At 41.8% G+C, this 22,404-nt stretch overlaps 1 protein-coding gene across 7 annotated transcripts; it reads right to left on the bottom strand.

Annotated features, from left to right (window-relative positions):
* Positions 1–186: 186 nt before the first annotated feature.
* On the bottom strand, positions 187–22,339 carry pcm1 (pericentriolar material 1). 7 transcript variants are annotated; one of them, XM_041965939.1, is made up of 40 exons: positions 22,192–22,339; positions 20,671–20,785; positions 20,105–20,353; positions 18,895–19,221; positions 16,892–17,062; positions 15,566–15,685; positions 15,090–15,276; positions 14,678–14,787; positions 14,078–14,351; positions 13,819–13,969; positions 13,261–13,482; positions 12,443–12,609; positions 11,766–11,995; positions 11,286–11,428; positions 11,038–11,167; positions 10,617–10,787; positions 10,306–10,487; positions 9,871–10,068; positions 9,516–9,786; positions 9,116–9,261; positions 8,797–9,017; positions 8,163–8,343; positions 7,761–8,071; positions 7,479–7,640; positions 7,163–7,219; positions 6,795–6,967; positions 5,761–5,892; positions 4,925–5,054; positions 4,288–4,455; positions 4,075–4,172; positions 3,700–3,834; positions 3,389–3,592; positions 3,228–3,287; positions 2,992–3,136; positions 2,125–2,273; positions 1,951–2,014; positions 1,622–1,827; positions 1,366–1,458; positions 1,120–1,243; positions 187–927 (listed from the first exon to the last, which is right to left on the bottom strand). In XM_041965939.1, the coding sequence occupies exons 2-40, from the start codon at positions 20,764–20,766 to the stop codon at positions 902–904; spliced, it is 6,384 nt and encodes a 2,127-aa protein (XP_041821873.1). In that variant the 5' UTR covers positions 20,767–20,785; positions 22,192–22,339; the 3' UTR covers positions 187–901. The 7 variants fall into 7 exon arrangements, with proteins under 7 accessions (XP_041821873.1, XP_041821915.1, XP_041821899.1 ...); XM_041965981.1 differs by having other exon boundaries at positions 8,941–9,017; XM_041965965.1 differs by having other exon boundaries at positions 10,306–10,484.
* Positions 22,340–22,404: the final 65 nt, after the last annotated feature.

Genomic DNA, 22,404 nt, shown 5'->3' with positions numbered 1-22,404 from the left:
ACCACCATTTTTCTCAGCTCAGTTCTTGTGGTGTAAATTTCAGTAAGTGACAGAACATGGTGCAACATTCAGTTAACAGCAGTGTAGATTCTTCGGTATGACATTGGAAAAGTAGCAGGATGTCTGAAGAAATGCACTACAGCGTTGACAAGGCCCACATGCCGAACTATGTGATGGACAAATATGCCAACACAACCATTTTCGAAAGTTCCAGCATTTTATTATTTAAAACTTGTTACTGTGGTCAACATTTGAATTACATGAAAATCAATGGAGATTAACGATTGACAGAACAAAACAGTATATAAAGATGTGTCTGAAGGGATAAAAGTTAAGTCTGAGCTTTGAGCTCTGATAGAAACGAAAAAGTGTTCAAACTGGAGGAACAAATTGCTGAAGTCAACCAGGCTACAGCTGAACTTCCATCTTACTATTATATCTTTAGAATTAGGAATCAAGTGCAGAAAAGATGAGCTGTACAGCAATAAGGCCAGGCTGACACAAATAAAACTTCAACAAATAAAAAACAAAAAAATCACAACTCATGTCAAACTGATCCCAGAACCAAGAAAGAACTAAGAACTGAGGCGGATCTGAAGAGGAGTTTCAGTACTATAAGGACTCAAACAGGCTTAACCGTCAGTAATCAGCAGCATCAAGATGACCCCTCCCCAGATGACCAATAACTCACAGTAAACATTCAGGAATAAAATAAACTAAGTGTTGATTATGTGCAGATGTTAAGTTTTATCTCTCTTGGAGTCACAACTAACTTGTGACAAATATCATGAGCCTTTGCTCCTTAAAACTAGCAGATAAAGAATCAACAATCATACATCCAGAGCAGATATAAGCATAGTGTTGCTAAAAACAGCAGATTTTGAGACATCAGTACAAATCTTTACACACTCTGGGCACCAACAGTGTCTGAAAAAGACAAGGGAAAACACATAATTTACTCTAAAAGGGTCAATTTTTACTTTATCTGCAGACAAAAATAGCAGATTATTCCAGCCTGGATGTAGACATGGTGACACAAGGCCATGTCTTGGCGTTTGTAAAGTATCTGAGAACTGAACAAACACATCTATAATACTAACTGACAAAGGTTGTCCATACCTGGTTCCTTCAGTGCATGTGCATTTCCCACCAGCCCAGTCAGCGATTCAGTGTTCCCATTGAGGATCTCTACAGACAGGTTGTTATTCTGCTGCTCCTCCACTATCCTCTTCTGGAGCTCCTCCTGATGTTACAGCACACAGCATACCATTAACAAAATATGTTTTCACTGGGATTTTACCCCTTGACTTCCATTTAATTAATAGTAAACACAAACATCTTACAAGTGTTTAATATGGTACACACCTCACACATGACTGTAAGCTGCAGTGGCAAGTCATCCACCTTCACAAAGTCTTCCTCATCAGACTTCTGACTGGTGTTACCTGAGCCCATCTCCTGCATAAATGATATTAATACAATCAGTACACAACAAAGTATCCAGTGTGTCCCTGGTGAGTACTTCATTCCAGAGAAAAAGATTTTGGTGAAATGTAGTAACTGGATAACTGCAAATATCCTGAGCATATTTCTAACTAAGTGTCCTCAGCCATGGTCTTACATCGACATTGATCATGACGGGTGAGTCTGTATCAGGGCTGCTGGTGGTGGTTGACTCCTTTGGGACATCCTGACCGTGACAGACTGCAGAGCTTCGTTCTGAGGCAGCAGCTGTCCCATCTTTACTCTCCCCCTCAGGACTCTGGCACTCCGCCATGTCGCGCTCCTCTACTGTGGAATCCACAGTCCCGACTGACTTGCTGATTTCTGCAAAACAAAAGAAACGAAGACTAACAAAGAGTCTAAAAATACAACACTTCTATCTGACAGCCAATTTGACATTCTCAAGCTTGAAGGAAATTTCCACTGGAAATCTCACAAGGGGCTCACCGTCATCATTCTCTGAACTCCTCTGTTCGGTTTTGGTCTCCACGATTTCGCTGCTTGTTGTCCCCTGAAGCATGAGACACAGTTACACAGGTGAGACTAAGAAATATGTGTTGAATAATCCAAGTTATGGTTGTTTATGAAAAAGATTTCTCAGTGACTGACTGTCACACTCACCTCCTGCTCCACCTGTCCATCAGCAGAAGCCTGCAGCGATGTTTGGACATCAACGGGTCCAGCTTCAAACTCCTCCATTTCCTCCTCCTCATTCTCATCCTCTCCACTGCCGTAGTTTGTCAGGGCCTGAGTCTCTGCTTTGGACAGACCTGAAAGTAAGACGACACACAAGAATGAGAGGTGCACATGATGTATTACATGTATTACGTGGGTATATATAAAACTGCATACACACACACACACAGTCCTGTTTCTATCATTTTGGGGGACATTACATAGATTTGCATTCATTTCCTGGATACTTACCATAACCCTAACCTCTACCCTAACCTAAGATGAAATCAACTTTATTAATCCCAAACTGGGGAAATTTGGTTGTACCCTAACCTTAACCAAAGTCTTCACCCTAAAATGTAATGATTTACACTCTGGACTTGCGTTTGTCCACATAAGAAAGGCGAGTTCCCACAATGTGACTGTGTAGACAGATTTATGTCCCCACAACATGAGGAACACGCACGCACGCACGCACGCACGCACGCACGCACGCACGCACGCACGCACGCACGCACGCACACTTCAGCCTCCTAGGGTGGGTAAATTTTTGGGACTCACTGACCAACACAGTGAGCTTGAGCCTTGAGGTGCAGGTTGCAGCATTGACAATGATGGATTTCCGCATGGCCAAAGTCCTGAGTTAGCATTAAAAATTCAGAAGGAATAAAGTAGCCAGGGAGATCCTCACACCTAATTAAACAATATGCTATCCTGGTATATACAGCATAACATATTGATGTTATTTTGGCTTTCTTTTAGGGGATGTTCCTTCATTACAAACTGGCCCTTTCTTAAAATATTTTCACTTACTGATCGACAGCGGTATTCCTTGTCCATCACCTTCATCCTCATCTTCAACCTCTGAAGCTTCACTGCTCCTGCTGTTCTTTCTCTCCGTCTGTAGGTAAAGCTCCTGGAGAGTAGAATCAGCTTCCTGCTCAGCCTCATCTTGGTCCTGGAGGAAAAAAGGAGACATTACTGTAACACAGATAACTGGTGTACGAAGAGGCAGTGACAAATTCATTATTAGTCTTAAAATGACTGACCTTGTCTTCATCTGTGGAGGCTGGAGAAACTGATTTATTACCCCCAGCTACTGCATTTTCCTAAATGGAGGGATTAACACAAAAAGCCAAATTAGTCTCATGCAAATTAGTCTCTGTGTTATCACCAGAAACACCAAGTGTGAATAGAAAAAACAACGAACTTTGAGACTTTGCTTTGCTTTACTGGGCTGCTCAGCCCTCTTCTTATTTTTGTGTTTGGCTGCCAAGGCGATGCTGCTGCTGTTGTCCAAATCCTGCATGAGCCTAAAGAAGGCAAGTTCATTGAAAAGGATCTCTGAGATCTCCACCAGAAGGTCCTCCCCACAGTCCTTCAGAGTGCGGCCCACAAATTTACTAAGAGAGTCCTGGAGCAGGGGGAGAGAGTGAAATGTCAGACAGGCTGTTCTACATTTGATTGGTTTATACTTGTGTTACCTGAACTTGAAGAATTGGGTACTGGCACTGGTCATACCTGCAGTATGCCTCCCAGCTGTCTGTGGAAAAAACGGACAAACTCTTTGCTTTCATCGTTCTGTTGGGTGAGAGTAAGAACCATGCGCCGCACAGATGTCAACAGCTGGAGGGAACACACCTCATCCATGTTCTCCTAATAAAAGAAAACATGAGCATCACAGAGTGATTTAACTCTGATTTAATAATGGTTTTCACTCACTTACACTGGCATTCAATTTGAGCCTTATAACTTACAGCAATTAATTACTAACACACACACTTAATTTAACAGTTTAAATATAGGAAATTCGTATTTTTTCAATTTCAGTACATTCCCTGCTGACACAAAGCTAATGACAATTCACCGCACAGCTCCCTGTGTTGGTTATCCTACCTTAAGGAAAGGAATTACTTCAGTCATGATGGCTTTGATCTGACGATCCAGCTGCTGGGTGTCAATCTGAGGGCAGCGCACATCACCAGCTGCACCTCCTGCTCACACACAAACACCAAAAACAATTTCTTCAAAAATTCTGCAAAATTAAACAGTAAAGTGAAAGGCAATGTTGCAACAGGTATTTGCAAGTGGTGTACTCAGATTGGGTACCTTCCACCTGGTCAGCAGTGTTAGCAGAAGGATGTTCAGCATTTGAGACTTCAGAGTCACCTGCAACTGCAGCGCTGGCGATGCAGGGGTTAAACTCAGCTTTAAGCTTCATGCGCTCATACTCCCTAATCCTGGCCAGAGCTTTGTCTAAATGAATCACCGTGTTGCCTATCAGAGCAGCAAAGAAAGGAGAGCAGGGGAGTGGAAAAGAGACAGAAATTTGATTCAAAAAGTTCAAAATCAATGAACCAAGAGAGAGAAGTCTGTAATGGATAATAATGCATCTGTAACCAGGTTTACACTGCAGGATCAAACAAAGCATGCCAGCCTCACTCCTCATCTACGTCACTAAACCTCCCAAAATCTGAGAGTCCATTTTTCATTGGAAGACAGTCCGTTCCTGAAAAATAATATTCTTTCATTTGGCCATGTAGTATTGATCCTGAGGTGTGAAGTGGTTGGTTTACCAAGACAAGTAGTCCTGCTGGGAAAAGTGGGAGGGGGTACCTCAGCTTGATACAGTTAAAGGCAATAAGCAAAGCATATCAGATGTGGAAAAGATTATAGATAGGTGCAGTTTTACAAGCATCAGCCCCTTGTCTTCCAAATAAAATGGTTTCTACATGCGTAACTATACCCAGGTCATCGTTAGCAAATGGTTCCAGGTTGGAGGAGGTTGACATGGTGCTGTCGTTGTCCACAGATTCTGCATCGTCCCTCTTCTTCATCGCGTCCTGTGTGAGCCTCAAGTTTTTCTCCACTACCTCCTGAAAAAGGTGGAGGTTCTGTTAAGAGGCACCCACAGAATATATCTGACATTTCCTAAAACTGAAAGGTTTTACCAATTGTCTGGATTATAGAAGAATGGCTGATTCATCACAGCTCAACAGTCCAACATCTCCCTAAATAATTCATAAAGGCAAGCGAAATCCCAAACATATACTATAAACAACAGCCATGGTGGCTCCTTCTAACTTGGACAAATAGACATTTCATCAGTCATTTTTGAACCAAGGCATTATTTGGACAGACTAAAGCCCTGGCTTCCAATTAGCATAACTTTAGGGACCTTGGCCCAGAACAAAGAACACATGTCTGATCTGGCAAAAGAGTCATGGAGAGATGAGGGTCATTTCATTACAGACAGGCTTCTGAAGTCTTGCTGTCAAGTTAAATTCAAAGACAATGAAGACGAGGGGAGGGAGGGAGGAGGAAAATTAACTCAGAGAATAAAGAGAGACATGGACGGATGAAAAGAGACAAGGCAGGGAAGGATGAAAGGAGACAAGGCTGAGAGAGAAACTAATGAAAGATGTATTGAAATGTAGAAGAGGACCCAAGGAAAAGTGATAAAAAAGAAGTGTGGGCAGGATGACAGGATGAAAAAGGGACTAAGAGACAGACTTCAGGGCTGGTAGAAAGATTGGAAATGTGTGGGAATGCCACGCTGGGAAGCAATAATGTGTTTCTTACTGCATCACTGGTAGCCAGACTCTCACTGGGTGTGAGCTCAGACTGAGAGCCTGCAGCCCACACCACAGGACCAAGAGGGGGCAACTGGTCTTCAGCCGAACTCTTCTCTGCCAGGTGTCTGGTCACTATGTCCTGGCAGAAACACAGGGAGAGACTAATGTAACCATGCAGAGTTCTGCGGGGGACTTTGCGTTTGTATGTGTGGCCAGGCTCAGATTGTAGGAGTTTTGAAATTCTGACTGGACTTCTGTCTCACACACATGCACTGGGGCTCTCTACTATGCATCTACCTCTCATTCAAATTCAAATAAGCTTTACTGGCACAAATGTTCATTTACTATTATTGCATCAAATTAATTATTTGCTTCTTAGTATTCATTTATTATTGAATTATGACATTTTAACAAAAAAAACAACAAAATAGATTACCCCATTATCCCTTTGTAACATGTACATACTAACGCAAAAGGATTGAGCAGAGTAGAATAAAGGAAGAAAACAGGTGTGTTCTTCTCACTCTTATCCTCATCCTCATGATTTCCCTGACTACTCTTAGCCTCTTCTTTATCCGTACAGTTTCCTCAGCAGTTAAAGATCACATTTCCACCAGCCTTTACCCTGCAGCTGTCCTTAAAACCCACATCCTCCACCAGCCTCATGCCTGCCATTTAAAAAGTCCCCTTTTCCTCCTTCCTAAATTGTCTCTCCTGCAGGTCTGGTCTTCCCAAAAAAGCAGAGACATTTCGTCCAGATCCTCTCACATATAAAGGTTTAAAATGATCGAGACAAAGCCATAATTATGTCTGGAACAAGTTTGAAAGATCAAAATCTGCAACCGGTCACATGGTCGGATATTCCGCGCCAAAAAAAACCCTTCTGACCTAGAATCCAGACAAGAACACACCCCATGTTCTCTATAGGGGCAAGTCAGCCTGATATCTTGTAATCCTAGCCCAGCATAAGGGATGTAGCCATACTCGACCCAAGCAGGGTTTGAACATCAGTAAGCAGTTACATGTCTCTATACTTCTTACCTGTAGGGAATACAGTGCCCTCTGCCGTAAGTAGTCTGTGTTGAGCAGCTGCAGCTCATGGAAGAGCTCGATCAGAAAGTGGGGACGGGACTCATTCTGGGATATCAAAGTAGCCACCTCAGAGTAGATGGTCTCCCTCAGTGCCTCAAACAGTGAAAAGTCGCTGCTTGCATCTACAGGTTGGAGATTTTACAGCATGACATTCGGATGGATACTTGCATAATCTCATCCATGAGTTCAAAAATTAATAAACAAGTGCCTGCCTTCTAACTTAGAAGCTTTGGTTTAGGTTAAGACAAAAGTAGAACATGCATGGGATGTTTAGGTGAAATACGAACCAAATGCTGCGTTTGGATTTGTGAGTTTACCTGGTGCTTCTGTGCATGCAATTCTGTTAGAGAGGAAGGGTGTTCTCCAAGCATAGGCTGTGAGTAAGATAAATTAAAGTGACAACAAAGTAAATTAACCCAAAATTAAAATGAAACAAGTGGTCATGACAAATGTGGAAAGAAATGCGAATTAAAATTATATCAAAAGGAAAAGATGTTATAATTACAGGAAAAAACATTAACGTAAAATGGGCCTAATGTAGATATTACATGTATACAAAGAAAAACAAAGAACACAGACACAAGACAGATGAGGTGGATGCATAACTTTCACGACAAGTAGCATGACCCATACCAGAGGAGAGGTCATTTCTTTTGTTCCCAAGCTTCGTTTTGTTGTCAAGTTTCTCTTGAGTCAGCTTGTCCAACAGACTCTTATTCTGTTCCCTCTGACGAGACAGGGGTGCCCTCTCCTGGGCAAAGTCTGCAGTGCTACTAACACTGTCACTGTCATGACCTGAGGAACACACACACACACACACACACACACACACACACACACACACTAGTTAGATTTTCCTGATTAAGTCAATTAGGTTACAGCAAATAGAGTAGATTCCAGACTCCATTTTGATACCTTCACTGCTCTTGTTGTGCCCTTTGTTCCTCCTGCGACGACTCTTAGAACTGGGGGTCTTGCTTCGGGAGGCCAGGTTGGCTTGTGCAGAGGCCTTGCGTCCGGCCTTAAAAGTCTTTGTGATGGTGGTGGGATCAACAGGATCAGGCATGCTGCTGAAGCTTTCCTGTGATGCCCTGTCAAATTCTGGAGGTTGGGAGTGGCGGTTGGCAAAAGTCGGGGAAGAGGACGGAGACTCTTGGGGCTCTGTTTTAGACTGGTGAAGCTGGACGGTGTTGTTTGCGTAGGAGGTTTTCAGCCAACCAGCCGGTCTAAAGGGGTCATGTGTAAAGTCAATATATGAACAATAATGTTTGCACGAATAAACACAACTGCCTTTTCAGACAAAAATGATGGACGTACCCTCTCTCTGTAGTAGTGTTGAGAGGAGAGCGCTGCAGCGGAGGAGGGAAACTCATGTACTCTGTTTTTATTGAAGTATTGGGGTCTAACTGCTGCTTCGGGTGATCAGGTGTTGCCTGACCTGCTGCACCCTGAGGGAACTCACTCATTGAAGCAGGGAAGAGTGGATATAAGTTAAAGCCTGCAGAGTGAAAGAAAAATAGACAATTAATTTTAAAGTTTAAGTGCTAATGGTCCAAAAGAAATGTATCAAAGCATGACAGGACTTTTGGCCTTTCGAATGCCTGAGTCACATACTTAAAATTCAAATGCACTAATATAAAAAAGAGTAGCCATACCAGCAACGGCAGCAATATTGTTTAGGCAGTCTACATGAACTACATGAAGATAAAAAAAACTTTTTCCAAATCTACTATATATAATCTCTTTAACATTCTCATTTTCTTGTGTTGCAAAGAGACATCGCCATAGAGGGTCTGGCACTCCACATCACATCATAACCAAAATCCATCTTCAGCTAGCTGGTCTTTTGAGCCATATTTAGATGTTTTAGCTTTCTGGTGCTTCTAATGCAAACAATTCTAGACATATTTTGAGAATTAAGCTCCAGAGCTAATAGAAATGCATGTCATACTGGGAGGAAATGGGGATATGGCCGCAGTTGACATGTTGTTGGCTGAAGGATGCAAGGTAGAGGAGAAGGGGAGGAAGACACCAGGAGAGGCTGAGGGACCGGTGCTGGACTCCTGGGTTGAGCCCTGCTTCTGTGTCTGCCAACCTGTTGCTGAGGATAAAGTCTGCTGCTGTTGCTGTTGCTGCTGCTGGCGAAGGAGGTCATTCAGGACGTGCTTTAGTCTGAAGATGATGATAGATTAAATACAATTTAGAAAGATCTACTAAAGAGCCACTTGATAGAAGTAAAATCGTGTGCTTCTGTATACTATTGTTTTCACCTTTGAACATTGTTTTGCTGCCAAGCCAGCTGAGTGTAACACTGGTTGAGCTGGTGCATGACCAGGTGGACCTGTGGTGATGACATGTTGTTGGGTAACATGCTGTACTGACCTGTCAGCATGGTTTGTAACATATAAGAGAGTGTCTGTGGAAGAAGGTGAGAGAAAAGGTTTTTTTAATTGTTAGTTTGTTGTTGTTTTTTTACAGCTGTTTCATTTAAAACATTTAAGTGAAGAGGCACCTAAACAAAGATTGGATAAAAAGCTATGAGTAGAAAACAGTGACTACACTGACAATTCCACTATGACTTCAAATTGAGTCCACAAATGCAGTACAAGCTTGTGTCAATTATCAAGGTGACTGCCCATGTATGAGCATGCATTTGTTCAGAACACCAACCTGCTGGTCCTGCAGGAGTGTCTGACACATGCTGGTGCTGAAGTCCAGCTGTCTCTGCAACTGGCTGACCTGTTCCTGCCAGTGACATGAGCCCTCTGTGAAGGAGAGCTCAGAGGCCCAGCACAGGTTCTCTTGCCGCCGGGTACCTCCATGCTGGTTTGCAGACTGGTTCAAACTTCTTGATTGCTGTTGCTGCTTGCCCTTAGTCTTGTTATGAAGAGATGGATTCACACTACCTTCACCTGAGAAGGCTGGTGGAGGCTTCAGATTGCTAAAAACACAAAAAAGTGAGCACATTATTCTAAAAGGCAGAGGTCAGTACAATACAATTCCTTCTGCCTCCCCATCGTCTGACCTTCCTTGATTCTTCCTGTTACTGTAGGAGCAGTGGTTCCTGCTGGATGAGTAGATGTGCATTTCGTCATCGGAGCTGCTCTCTGCACATTCTTCATGCTCCTCTTCCTCCTCTACACCCATCTCTGAGCGATATTCATCTTCATCCTCATCCTCATCATCAAGGTGGCAGGGAGTGGAACCCCATGTGGCCATTGTCCTAATAACACATCAGCAAAATGGAAGAAAATGAAATAATCACTGGTTTTAATCTCTTCTCTTGCTTATTAAAAAATAAAACAACAGAACAGGAAACAAACAGGAAACAAAAAGTCACCCAATCACAACAGCTCTCACAATATGCCTGAGCAATGCATTAGAGCTCATGTTGTGCGATGTGGCTGCTGTGTGGGTTCTGCAGTTCACCTGCAGGCCCCTTCAGCAGTATGTCTCCTACCTTTCATCCCTACTGATGGGCTGTGAGGGTGTAGCAAGGCCCTCTTGGTCATCAATCTGCCTTGGAGAGTCATTGACACCACTACGCCTCTGATGTTCGGCCATCAAGGACTCTAGGTGCTTTCTGCGTTGCCGCAGTTCTTCTCGTAAAATCTGGTGGCGACGCATCTCTGACCAAAGCTGCTGACAATGCAACAACAGAGGGAAGAGTTGACTGTAATCTACTGTTCTGTTCTGAAACTACTGATCTCATTTTGATATTTGACTAGTGATAGCCAGGGGTCTTTGTGTGCGGAAGGTGGAGTCTGTTACCTCATTGTCAGTGACTGCAGATGTAGCTGCTTCTGGAGCAGTGGGTTTGAGCACAGCTGAGTTGGTTTTGGGTCCAGAGGACGAGGAAGCCTGGACCGTGACTGGAGTGGAAGCTGTTACTGGAACCTTCCTCAGTAAGCCCTGCTGACTCACTGTGCTGGACACAGACGACTAGAAGGGATTCCACAAAGAGTTGCCAGTTTATTGGGTACATCTAGCTACAACTAATGCAGTATAATACAACATTCAAGTCATAAATACTCTGTGAAGGTTAGAATGTTCAGTTTTTGTTGAATCCCTTTTGGTTGAAACTTAACGCTCATTTTGGCTCTTTCAACTTCTTATCAAACCCTACTTTAGATTCTTGGCATATTATTTGAGTGTGTGAACATGTGCGTGTGCTTCTGTGCATGTCAAATACCTGAAAGTCAGGGCAAGCCCACTGCAGGTCCTGGATCTTGCCTTGGATTTCAATGAGCCTCTGACGCTCTTCATGGAGCTGCTTCAGCTCCTGCTTCTGCTGACGCAGCTTCTCCTCATACAGCTTCTCTCTGTGTCCAGAATAGTTTTGATGCGATGCCAATTAAGCCAGGTCAACACACAGACAAAAAGTAAGCATTCAGAATACAGTAAAAGTAATGATTTGGGACATTTGCGTATATACTGTACCTAGCCTTGCTGGAGAGAATGAGTTCTCTGGGATTCTGTTTAGATCCAGTCCCCAACGCCCCAGCCATGGTAGCTCTGGTATTATTTGGCTGTTGATGTAAAACCTCTTCCTCATTAGCTGTTGTGCCATCTGTGTCATCACTCTGGATACAGACAGAAACATGTAATTTACACAGTGTTCATCTAAAATGGGGCCAGTGTTTCTTTACTAGAAATGTGTAATTCTTAATGTGAAGGGATAGACACCACCCTGTTATTTGTTTTTAGGTGCTTTTTTTCTAAGTCTCATAAATAAGTGGTCAAACAAGATGCAACATGTCAGGTTTAAAATATGAAAAAAACATGAAACCCAGCATCTGTTGAAAGAAAGTCAAAAATTCTACAACTGTGGGCTTTAACAACTTTACCTTTCATTTTCACAATCAAGAGGTTACATCTACCTCTCCAGAAGCTTTAATACGATTCTGTTATCTGCCTCACCTGAACCATGGCCACCAGCTCCTGAAGCTGCCGGAGTTTCTGCTTCGCTGTGTGCCGATGAACCTTCTGAACAAAACCTTCTTCGTTCCCCAGACTGCTTCTTCGGCTAGACCCCGATACCTCACTGTCCGGAGCCGCAGCCTGTGCCCCTTCCTCATTATCAAGACAGTCTTCATCTTCATCATCATCCTTCACCTGATTATAGGGTGTGTCCCTATTATACTGGCACTCTAAATGAGAGAAAAGTTATAGGTACAGAATTTAGATTCAGTCAAACAAATGATCTCATTTAATCTTGCATTAATACAGAACACAGCCCTTTAATAACAAAGTCCTGAAACTACAGCACTTTTCATAAAAGCCACATGACCAAACTAATGTATGAGATTTTTTTATTTAGTATTTTATCTCAAATGTCAAAAAAAATTGCATGCAGTTCACAGTTAATAGAAGTTTATTTGTGATTTTCACATAATTGAGATTTAATGTTTGAAAAGTGTGCTATCAACAATCATAATCCGTTCTACAGGATGATGCTGCATATCTCTGCACCACTGTGCCTCTGCCGACACCATTTACATTAAGGGAAAAAAATTAAATAATACCCAATGAACACCCAGAGGGAAGATTACATTCAGCTGTAACATAGATCTGCGTACAGGTGTGCATGAGTGTACCTATGGCTGATGGGATGTTGAGGCTACGGAGGTTGGCCGCTGACCGGTTGTTGATCTCACACTCAGTGTTGAGTCTGCCATCACGGTTGTTGGTGCCACTACTCCTGACACTGCGCCCGTTGGTCAGGCTGTTCAAGTCTGTCCAGTTCCCACTGCGCTGTGGGTTTCTAAAGAGATAAAGTGCAGTGACTGTTGTGGATACATCACAATGCCAGTAGTAGAATTACAAACACTGTGACCTAAAGCCAAACACTACCATACTGTAACTTGAGACCAACAACAAACCTTCCCCCACCCATTGGCAATGTTTCAGTATAATTTTAACAGTAGCTGAATCTGTGTATAATGTAGGTTTGCAACTAACAATTATTGTCATTACTGATTAATCTTATTTTCCCAATGACTGATTAATCATTTGGTCTATAAAAATAGCACAAAATGTGAAAAATACCTCTCACAATTTCCATGAGCCCAAGGTGATGCTATCAAATATCTTGGTTTGCCTAACCAACAGCCTAAAGCCCAAAATAATGCAATTTAAAATATTGCCAGATGGGGAAAAGCATCATTTTCTCTCATTTGAGAACCAAAACCATGAAATGTTTGATGTCTTTGCCTGAAAATGAATTGATCCATCCATCCAATTGATTATCCAAACAGTTGCCAATTAATTTTCTTTCCATCAAGTAACTGATTAATTGACTAATAATTGCAGCTCAAGCATAAGGATTAATCTCTTCATAAAAATCCAATCAGTCCTTTATTTATTAAAAAAACTCTAATTCCATTTATATCACTATGCATTTAGACAAACATACCTGATGTTAGTTACAGGATGCCGGTTCTCCTGCTCAGAGTCAAACATGGCCTCAAACATAGAACTATCCTCTGTCTCATCTTCCTCATCCTCTTCTTCCTCTTCTTCATCATCCTCTTTCACATTCTCATTGACTGCATCAACCATCATATCAGAAGTCTGCTCGTAGTACTGAACCAATTCTCGCAGCTCATTCAAACGCTTGTGGACCTCCTTTAGCTTCCTGTAGGGAGTAGAAAAGGACAGTTGTGTGACTGAAATGCAAATGAAGACTAAGCTTAATAATTAAAAAGGTTATGTGACACGTCAGGACAATGTCTTCACAATCCCCCCCTCTGCTAAAATAGAAAGTCACATACAGAAAAGTTCCCCTGTAAAGGGTGGAGGCTGAGCATCTTGTTCAAGAAACTTTAGCAAAGGCTGAAACCTTTCAACAAGAGAACATGTAGTAGCTTTTGTGGCTTCAAGGTTTCACTAACCCCACCCTATAGACCTGCCTGCTGCTGATATCTGACCTGCCTATTTAACTGCTTGAAGCTGTGTGTGTTTTTGTGTGTACCTGAGCTTGTCTGTGGAATTGGAGCTGTCCTGGTGTTGCGTGAGTGAAGGATGAAAGGAAGTGGAAGCTGAAGCCCCATTAGAGCAGAGAGCAGATGGACAATCTGAAGATCCTCCCATGCTCCGACTGCACTGTGTTGTCAAGCCACGGCCTGAAGGGAATCACAGGCAGTTCAATTACATTTTATAGGAAAAAAGGCCACAAAACGACTGCAAAAAAAAAAGGCGGGGGGTGGGGTGGGCTTCGGAAACACACTTACATGAGTTGTTATTGAGTGTCTGGTCTCTGAGTGAATGCAGCTCCTGCAGGATCTTGTCCATGGTTTGTTTTTTGTCTTGGAGTTCTTGGAGCTTTGTGAGTTTGGCACTGGCAGCTGTTGCCCCAGTGTCTAAGCCAGTGTGGGGACCAGAGGCAGAGTGTAGGAGAGGCCTGTGTTGAGGTGGACCAACAGCCTGGGGAGGCCTAGACCAGCACACTTCTCTGGAGAGGGAAAGGCTCTCTGCCTGACGACGGTTGTCTGGCACTGCTTTAGTCTTTAAGATATAAACAATGGAAACATGAACCTTAAATTTGTTAAAACTGTTAAAACACATTTGATAAAATAAAGACTTTAAACATAGCTAGTTGACATAGCCTGTCAAATGAGAGATTACTTATTGCACATGTATTACAGATTATAGTCACTTCATCAAATTGTACAAAATAAATATCTTGAAATACTGAAACTGACATAATGCTGTAATAGTTTCAAATAATTATTGAACAACTGCAGTGCATTAGCCAGAGGACAGTTCAATTTAGGAAATGTTTCCAGACGGCATAATGGTGTCATTAAAAGAAACTGCAGATTGCACAGTACCTGAGAGTCATGGAGCTGGTTGTGAAATCGCTGGATCAAATCATTCAACTCGTCATTCAGCTCTGATGTGATGCTCAGGCCTGAAACACTGCCTGTAGTTTCTGTTACAACTAATGACAACCACAAATGTAAAAGGAAACTGTTCATGTTAATCATTAAACATTATTTAAAGTGGGAGACTGTTCACATATTTATCAGAAAATACTGATACACAGATATTCTCTCCATAATATCATCAGCTCTTGCAATTACATTTTCATTAAAAAGGATTCAACTTAGTAGTGGATGAATCTCTGTCTGCAAGAAAAATCATGTACACAAATGTTTCTTTTGAAAAAACAGAAGAAAACACTAACAATTACTCTGTACTTAATAATGAATGGGCCTCTAGCTCTGTTAGTGTGCATCTCACCAGTGTCTTCAATCACAGCAAGTGCTTGTTCTGCACTGTCCTGCATGGCCATTAGTGCTTCCTGTCGGCCCTGCAGGGCCCGGAGCTGTTCCTGCTGCTCCAGCATCTTCTTCAGCAGCTCATGCTGCTTACGTAGGTTCTCCAACTCTTCCTTCTGGTCAGCTTGTACTGTTTCTGCCCTACCTCCCTACAAAATTCAAACCCACACGGCATTACAAACACTGAATCTACCTCAACAACAACAACAACAACAGTACTGCGGTGGTACTCCACAAAAAAAGCAAAACAGGCTTGTCAGGCACTGACACAGCCAGTAAGACTAGCCTACAATGATAAAAGAGGGGCAAATTGCTTGGTTTATATTTCCCTGTTGTCTACAATAACCTCATACAAATAATAATGGTTGTGTGTAATGCAACAGAGACCAAGAGTAGAAAGTGGCAGACTTTTTGGAAACAGTCCACAAACCTACACACCGTTGCATATGAGACATCTGAAGAGCGGACCTCAATGTTAAGAGACGTGCTCTCCACCAGTGAACCTGAGCCCACTGCAGAGTCCAGGGTCCCCACATCATCCTCCTCATTCTCCCGTGTCTATGGAGATAGTGGAAAGAACACTCAGTAACTCAGAGATAGATGAATAGGAAAGTATGCAGTACACAGTCACTGTCCAACAATTGCTTAGCACTGCTAAAATAACAACTTAGTAACCAAAAGTGATTCAAAACGCAATGTGCTCCCCAAAATGCTCAATATATGTGAATGCCTGCATATAGGAGCTATTCAAATATGTGGCAATATGGAAAGTAAAAAAACTGCAGTGAGTTTAACAGCCTGCATAATGAAAAATAATGTTCATTGCAAATACTACTATATATATTTCACAGAAATGCCCCAGTTATGGCAACATCTGCAAGCAGGGTTTCAATTAGAAAACATAAGTGATGGTCCACACATACTGGAAGAATTCAATGTCCCAGACAAAAGACAAAAATTATTGCCACTGACAGGTTTAGATTATTCATCTATGTGTCTGACAAAATTATGGAAAACATCCCTACAATGATAGACCTTTTGTTAAAGAGAAAAATCCTTTTTGTTTTACCAGAAAGAGCCACTAAATCACTCTCACCAAAGCCACCAGACTCCATTTACAGAAACAGTAATTTCACCATTGTAAAACACACTTCAAACTAGACAGAAACAAAATAAAACCTTTTTGATTTGTCTTTCATTGTTTCAAAAACCACCTCCAACTCTGGTTTGGTTTAAAATAAACCTTTAATTTACCAAGTTAGATGAGAGAATATCGGGAGAGGAGGGAGAGAGAGAGGCCAGACGTCAGAGAGGCAGTTGGGGGGAAACAGCATGTCGAGCTGGAATATTTTCACATCTAAATCAGGAATTCTTTTCCCCGGACTTTATGATTGGAGAGATTTCAATATGTTGAACAGAATTTTCCGCTAAAAAAAGGTAATTACCAGATAACGTAGCATGTAGCATGCTACTGAATGTCCTAATTTTATCATCACATGAAACATTACTTAACCGTTAAAATGATTCAGGCCACAGAGAAAGACAACCATTAAACACATATGTGTGGCAAGCTGCCAAGATAAAAAACACAAAAAGGCTCCATTTCAACCATGATTTAGCTACGAAAGAAGCGTTACACGTGAAAGACCACATTTTACTGAAATTGTGTACCTCTGTCTGACAGCATGAGAAAGCAAAGAACCTGAAAGATTCTAAAAAAAAAAAAAAAAAAGAAGATAAAGACTGAACAAATGACAGACTAACCAGCATTTTCTGCAGGAACCGTAAATAGGACTTCTCCTGCTCCTTGAGGTGGTCGATGAGATGGGAGAGACGCTCCACGTTAGCCGGCACATCATTCTTCTCCACCAGGTCATCCCGCATGGAGCTGGCCTTACTGATGTACTCCCGGATCTGTATCAGTTTGCTCACCACCTGAGACCGGGAAAAGAGAAGAGGGTGGTGTATGGGTGTAGGTTTCAGAAGAGTAAATGAAAAGAAGACAGAGAAAGATGTAAGGAAAGGTGAGCAAGCATCTGTAGAGACAGCTTAGACTGGGTGAAATAAGGGCAGAAAGGGGGTTGGGCAGAATACTCACTGGGCACCAAGGGTGGCATATTTATAAATTGCCCTAAATACAGGCGAGTTTCCGCTGCACCAGCTCTCCCTCACTTTCATCCTAGTTCTGGTTTCAGAGTAGTCTGGAGTGCAGTGATACATAGACAATGTCATGTCTGCATACAGTGTGAAAAGGGACTTCATTTTCAATCATTGTTGTTGTTCACTTAGATTTTTACAGTTCAGAGGACTGATAGAGAGCTTTGTTACATGGTGCAACAAGAATAACCTATTGCTCAATATCAACAAAACCAATGAGGTTGTGGTGGACTACTCAAGGGACAGGAGGCCCCCAACCTGGTTGTCATCTAAGGAGAGGAAGTGAAGAGGCTGGATCCATACAAGTACCTTAGGGTACAAAGCAATAAAAAAAGTAGTCTGGACTCACAAAAGTAAATCCCTCTTTAGGAAGGTATAGAGCAGACTGTTCTTCCTGAGAAGACTCAGATCCTCCAGCGTGTGCAACAAACTCTGGCAGATCACCCATCTGTCTGTTGTAGCCAATGCTCTTTTTATTTTCTTTTTGCGGTGGTGTGCTGGGATGGTGGTATCAAGGCTTGGAGGTCAGCAGTCTCTATCTGTAATTTTTGTCATTAAGATTATATGCCATAACATTGGTCTACTCTGCACATGCTATTCCACGTCTGTCTGTCTTGGGAGAGGATCCCTCTTCTGTTGCTCTTCCACTTTGCCCATTAATAAGAGTTGTTCCTTGTCCAAGTCGAGGGTCTAAGGACAGAAGATGTCATCTGTGGTACAGTTTGTGAAGCCCCTTGGAGGCATATTTTTGATTTGTGACATTGGGATGTATAAAAAAAATTGATTTGACTTTGTTAAGCTTTGTTGTTCTTGCTTGCTGTCTTCCAAGTAGACATTGATGCTAAATTTGGTGTTCCTGAGATATCATGTTCACAAGAGTGGGACAAACAGGAGGACAGACATACAGGCAACCCGAAAAACATAATGCCTCCAGCCACCACTGTCCCGGAGGCATAAAAACTATGACAATGCAGACATAATTTTCAGTGTCTACTGTCTCTGTAATTTGGGTGTGTTTTCTATCAAAAAATGTTCTATTTCTGTGCATTTTTTTCATAGACCCAATTTCTTACAAGTTAATGAGGTTATTTGCTATGTCTTTTCAACCATGCTAGCAACACGGTTCTGGAGATGGCAATGTTGTTTGTCTCTTGGTCAGTTTGACAAAAAAATCTGATGGATTAGCATGAAATTTTGTAAAAACATTCATGGTAATCAGAGGATGAATCCTAAAACCCTGGTGAGCTTGGTGAAGTTTTCCTCTAGAGCCACCAGAAGGTTGAAATTTGCAGCCCTGAGGGAAAAAATCTGGAAATTTTAGATGAACTGCTGAGAAATTTTAGATTAAAGATAACTAAATATTTAAGTTCTGTAGAGGATAAAGTCTAATTACTTTAGCAATTTGACTTTCCCTCTAGCACCACCAGCAGATCTAAGTTTTCATTTACTCTGTCAAATATTTCAACATCTACTTGATGGACAGATTTTGTGAGTTTTTGAGACCATAACCTCATTGTTGGACTCATCCATACACATCCTCAGACTACAATGTATCTTAAACAAGAGTAAAAGCTGAGTACAACCTGAGTAACAACAAAACAGAATTTTACCTGGCTGCTGTCTATTCTTAGCTCTCCTCTCCCATATTCTCTGTGCACCAAGGGCCCTCTCTCAGTGCCACCCCGGCTGAGCCTTGGAGTATCCTTGGTAGGAACCAAAGGGGTTAACGCATCCCTGAGTCCTGGGCTCTGTTTCTTAGTTTCCTTGGTGATAGCTGGTGTGGCTGGGGCAGAGGCAGAGGGAGGGAGCAGCTCTTTGCTTTTGTTAGTGTTTACATGTAGAGGTAGGAAGTTGTAGGGCTTTTTATTCTCTCCAGCTAACTGCCGCTGGTTGTTGGCAGCTGTGACGCGTCCCTGGGAGTCGCTGCCAATGCTCCTCTGAGTAAAAAAAAAAAGAAGATATAAGTCAGACAAATCACCACCCAAGATTCTGGATATATTCTTTCACAAATCAACATACTGTTAGGTGTTGAGGTGTTTGCTAGGTCTCTATTTTCTGCTTCAAATATCCACAGTTTGTTTAATGGATGACATTGGTTTGTCCACCAAAATGTAAAAAAGTGGAATTTTCCAAGTAAATTAATAGTTTTTACATATTTTTTTAATCTCAAAAACACACTGTAAACAAGCACATATGCTGCTATGGACAACTATGCAATAGACATGATTTTTAGCCCAGTGAAAACAATGCCTGTGCTGCATTGATATAAAATCCTCTCTTTTCTACCAAACCATACAAATATTTACATGTTTTCATGCATGCTCTGCCATTCTGCCATCATCACTTCCACATCAGAACAAGGTCAGCCAAACATCTCTACACCAAACTATGTTTAAGTAAAAAACAAAAAACAAAAAACTCAGCTAATACTTCCTCAACTTCCTACTGGAGGTACTCCCCACCTCCAGTGCATCACAGCAATGCATTGGCATTTTATCAAAGAAGAACTACTATTTCTTTTGACAGCATCCTTAAAATGCTATTCCATGTCCCTGGCGTTACACAAGAGGTACTAGTAAAACATGAAGCATAAGAGGAATTGCTATATATCTACATGTTTTCAGTGCCTTGGAAATAGAAACATTTTTTGTTTTTCAGTGGAGGGTTCATTCCTTTTAAGTACTGGGTTCTGTTATAATCTGTTGCTGTTATTAGTTAGTCACACCATTGGCTAATTGTGATATCTCTGTCCACAGACTGAGCTTTTGTCCATATGTTCATGGGATGTGAATTTTCAGGTGGTGTATAGTAGCTTTTTACCTCATCCAAGTCTGTGAAATTGATTCTCTGACGCAGCTTGTCCAGCTCAGCCTGGTCTGGTACAGACATCTGAGTGGTGTATTTGATGTGGGGAAAGGAATGAGGAGTGCGTGCTCTCCTGCGACCGGCCCCAGGGGTGGACTCTGGAGAAATATCATTAGTCAGGCGGCTCTCCACCACTGCAGCTGACAGCTTCTTCTTGTTCTTCTCTGAAGATCGATTGGCTTTCTTCTGCTGTACACCCCAATCCTCATCAACAGAAAAAACATTGGCTCTGTTACTTATTATGTATATTTACTTTTATAGGGAGACAGATGCATTCTACGTATAAAATACAAATCAGACAAATCAGTGCATCCCATGATAGTGACATGGCAGTGATAAATATTTTTATTATTAAATTTTTGTTATTATTAAATAACAGAGAAGCGTGTACTTAGTGTGAATTAATTATGGTGAAAATATAATAAAGGCCAGAAGTGTTACAGAGCCCCTCAAATGATAACATCATGTGGAAATGAAACAAACCGTCTTTTGTATTCTATGAGGTTCTGACAAGCCCTTACCATGTTGTTGAGTCTGTCTTCCAGACTGCCATTGGATACAGTCCAGTTGTGCAGCTCTTCTGCACTGTCATCAAAAGGAGTGCCTCCAGTTGCCATGTCACCCACTTACAGCTTGCTGGAATTCACAACAAAATGCATCCTGATCACTACACAGAAACCACCGAATAAAAAGCAAGTTATATAAGTCTACATTCAAAACATTACGGGAAAAGGGGCTTGTTTCACAGATAAGGAAACTGCTTACTTTCAGCTTGCTGGAATTCACAACAACGATATCATCTTACCCGACCGGACCACAGAACAAAAAGCACGTTACAAAAGCTTAGCTACATTAAACGAACAAACAAGAAAAGGACATTACACATCTCATAAGAATGTGGAAACATATCAACTGAGGTTAACTACCTTAGCTAACGTTACTTAACGTTAACTGATGTTCATACCTGTCACTGCAACGTTAATCTTACATTGGTACCTAAAAACGACAGCAAACTTTTACTGTAGTTAAACTAATGAAATGAATTACAACGTATTGTTGTGTCATATGTAACAAATTGATTTAAGCTTAACGCTAGATAATGCTAATAACGCAGAAAGGTTTAAAGAAACTACTGCAACTGTTAGGGCTAACGTTAACAGTTGCACCGAAGCATCAAATACGCCATTTCTCACCAAGAATCGTTAACTTTAGCTAACGTTAACTCTCCAATCACGACCAGCTTGAAGACATCAGTCCGCACACCGTATGGCTACTAGCTATTTTTGTGACTTGTTTGTTAAGGTTAGCAGGCGTTCGGTTTTGAGCGTGTGGCCCGCTCGGATTCCCGGGGAAAAACAATGAGACATTCCCTCCACCAAGCAGAGAGTTAGCGCGAGCTCTCTGCCACTGCTCCCCGCAGGGACATTCGTTATTGTTAGCTTAACACAGAGAAAGTGCCGTGATACCCAGTAACGTACAGCACTTGTAGTAAGCTCGAACAAGCGTTAAAACGTGAAGTACGAAGCAGTTAGCTTGTTCATTGGTGAACTTTACCAGCATAACATTTGTGACCCAGTTCCGTTTAACAATTACCATGGCAACACGCAATAACCCCGATCTGCACACAGGCTAACTCAAAGGTTAACACGACTCAGATCCTCTATATGATTGAACACTACATAATGAAGCGATATTTGTCACAAACCTAATGCTAACGAGTCTCGAAAGTTGCCAACCTTGCTGTGGTAGCTTGCTAATGCTACCTAGCTTGCTAACAGCTGCTGAGCTTGGAGCTAACTTTAAATGTCTCGATAAAAGTTGAGGCAAAGAGGCATCTCACTCGGGTTGGCATTAGCAGAGCTAAACTTCAAGTTGAGAATTAGGTTAGTCATGACCTCGGATTTACAACCCGCCAGGACGAACCATTGTTAAATTAGCTAACGACAAACACAGCAGTTTAAAATACTAGCTTTTAGACATGTAATTTTAAACTGCGCTTGCTAAGTTAGCTTACAGTTGAAAATAGGGAACATGGATATTACCATTCAGAGTGAAAGTGGAGAAAATGTCGTTGCCTAGCACCTCATATATTGCAGCAAAGCTTTCACAGATTCTCTCAGAGTCTGGTAAAAGCCATTTGATAAATAATAACGTCTTATCTGTCCCAAAACGCAGCAAGTCATGGATGTGATTCTGGCCCGATAACGTCATTAACACTCCCGTACAGAAGGTGGCAGTATACACTAACTACTGGC

This window comes from Chelmon rostratus, chromosome 3, assembly GCF_017976325.1.
Source record: "Chelmon rostratus isolate fCheRos1 chromosome 3, fCheRos1.pri, whole genome shotgun sequence".
Classification (NCBI taxonomy): Eukaryota; Metazoa; Chordata; class Actinopteri; order Chaetodontiformes; family Chaetodontidae; genus Chelmon; species Chelmon rostratus.
The sequence above is the reverse complement of the archived record's forward strand: the minus strand, read 5'-3'. Positions and strand labels throughout refer to the sequence as shown.

What these genes read in the sequence shown, in the direction of transcription:
- pcm1 (XM_041965939.1), bottom strand. Translation starts at nt 20,766, where the DNA reads ATGGCAACTGGAGGCACTCCTTTTGATGACAGTGCAGAAGAGCTGCAC. An exon ending in TAAGAATAGACAGCAGCCAG is followed by an intron (nt 17,063 to 18,894) that starts GTAAAATTCTGT and finishes TCCCGGTCTCAG; the next exon opens with GTGGTGAGCAAACTGATACA. An exon ending in AGCTTACAGTCATGTGTGAG is followed by an intron (nt 1,244 to 1,365) that starts GTGTGTACCATA and finishes CTGTAACATCAG; the next exon opens with GAGGAGCTCCAGAAGAGGAT.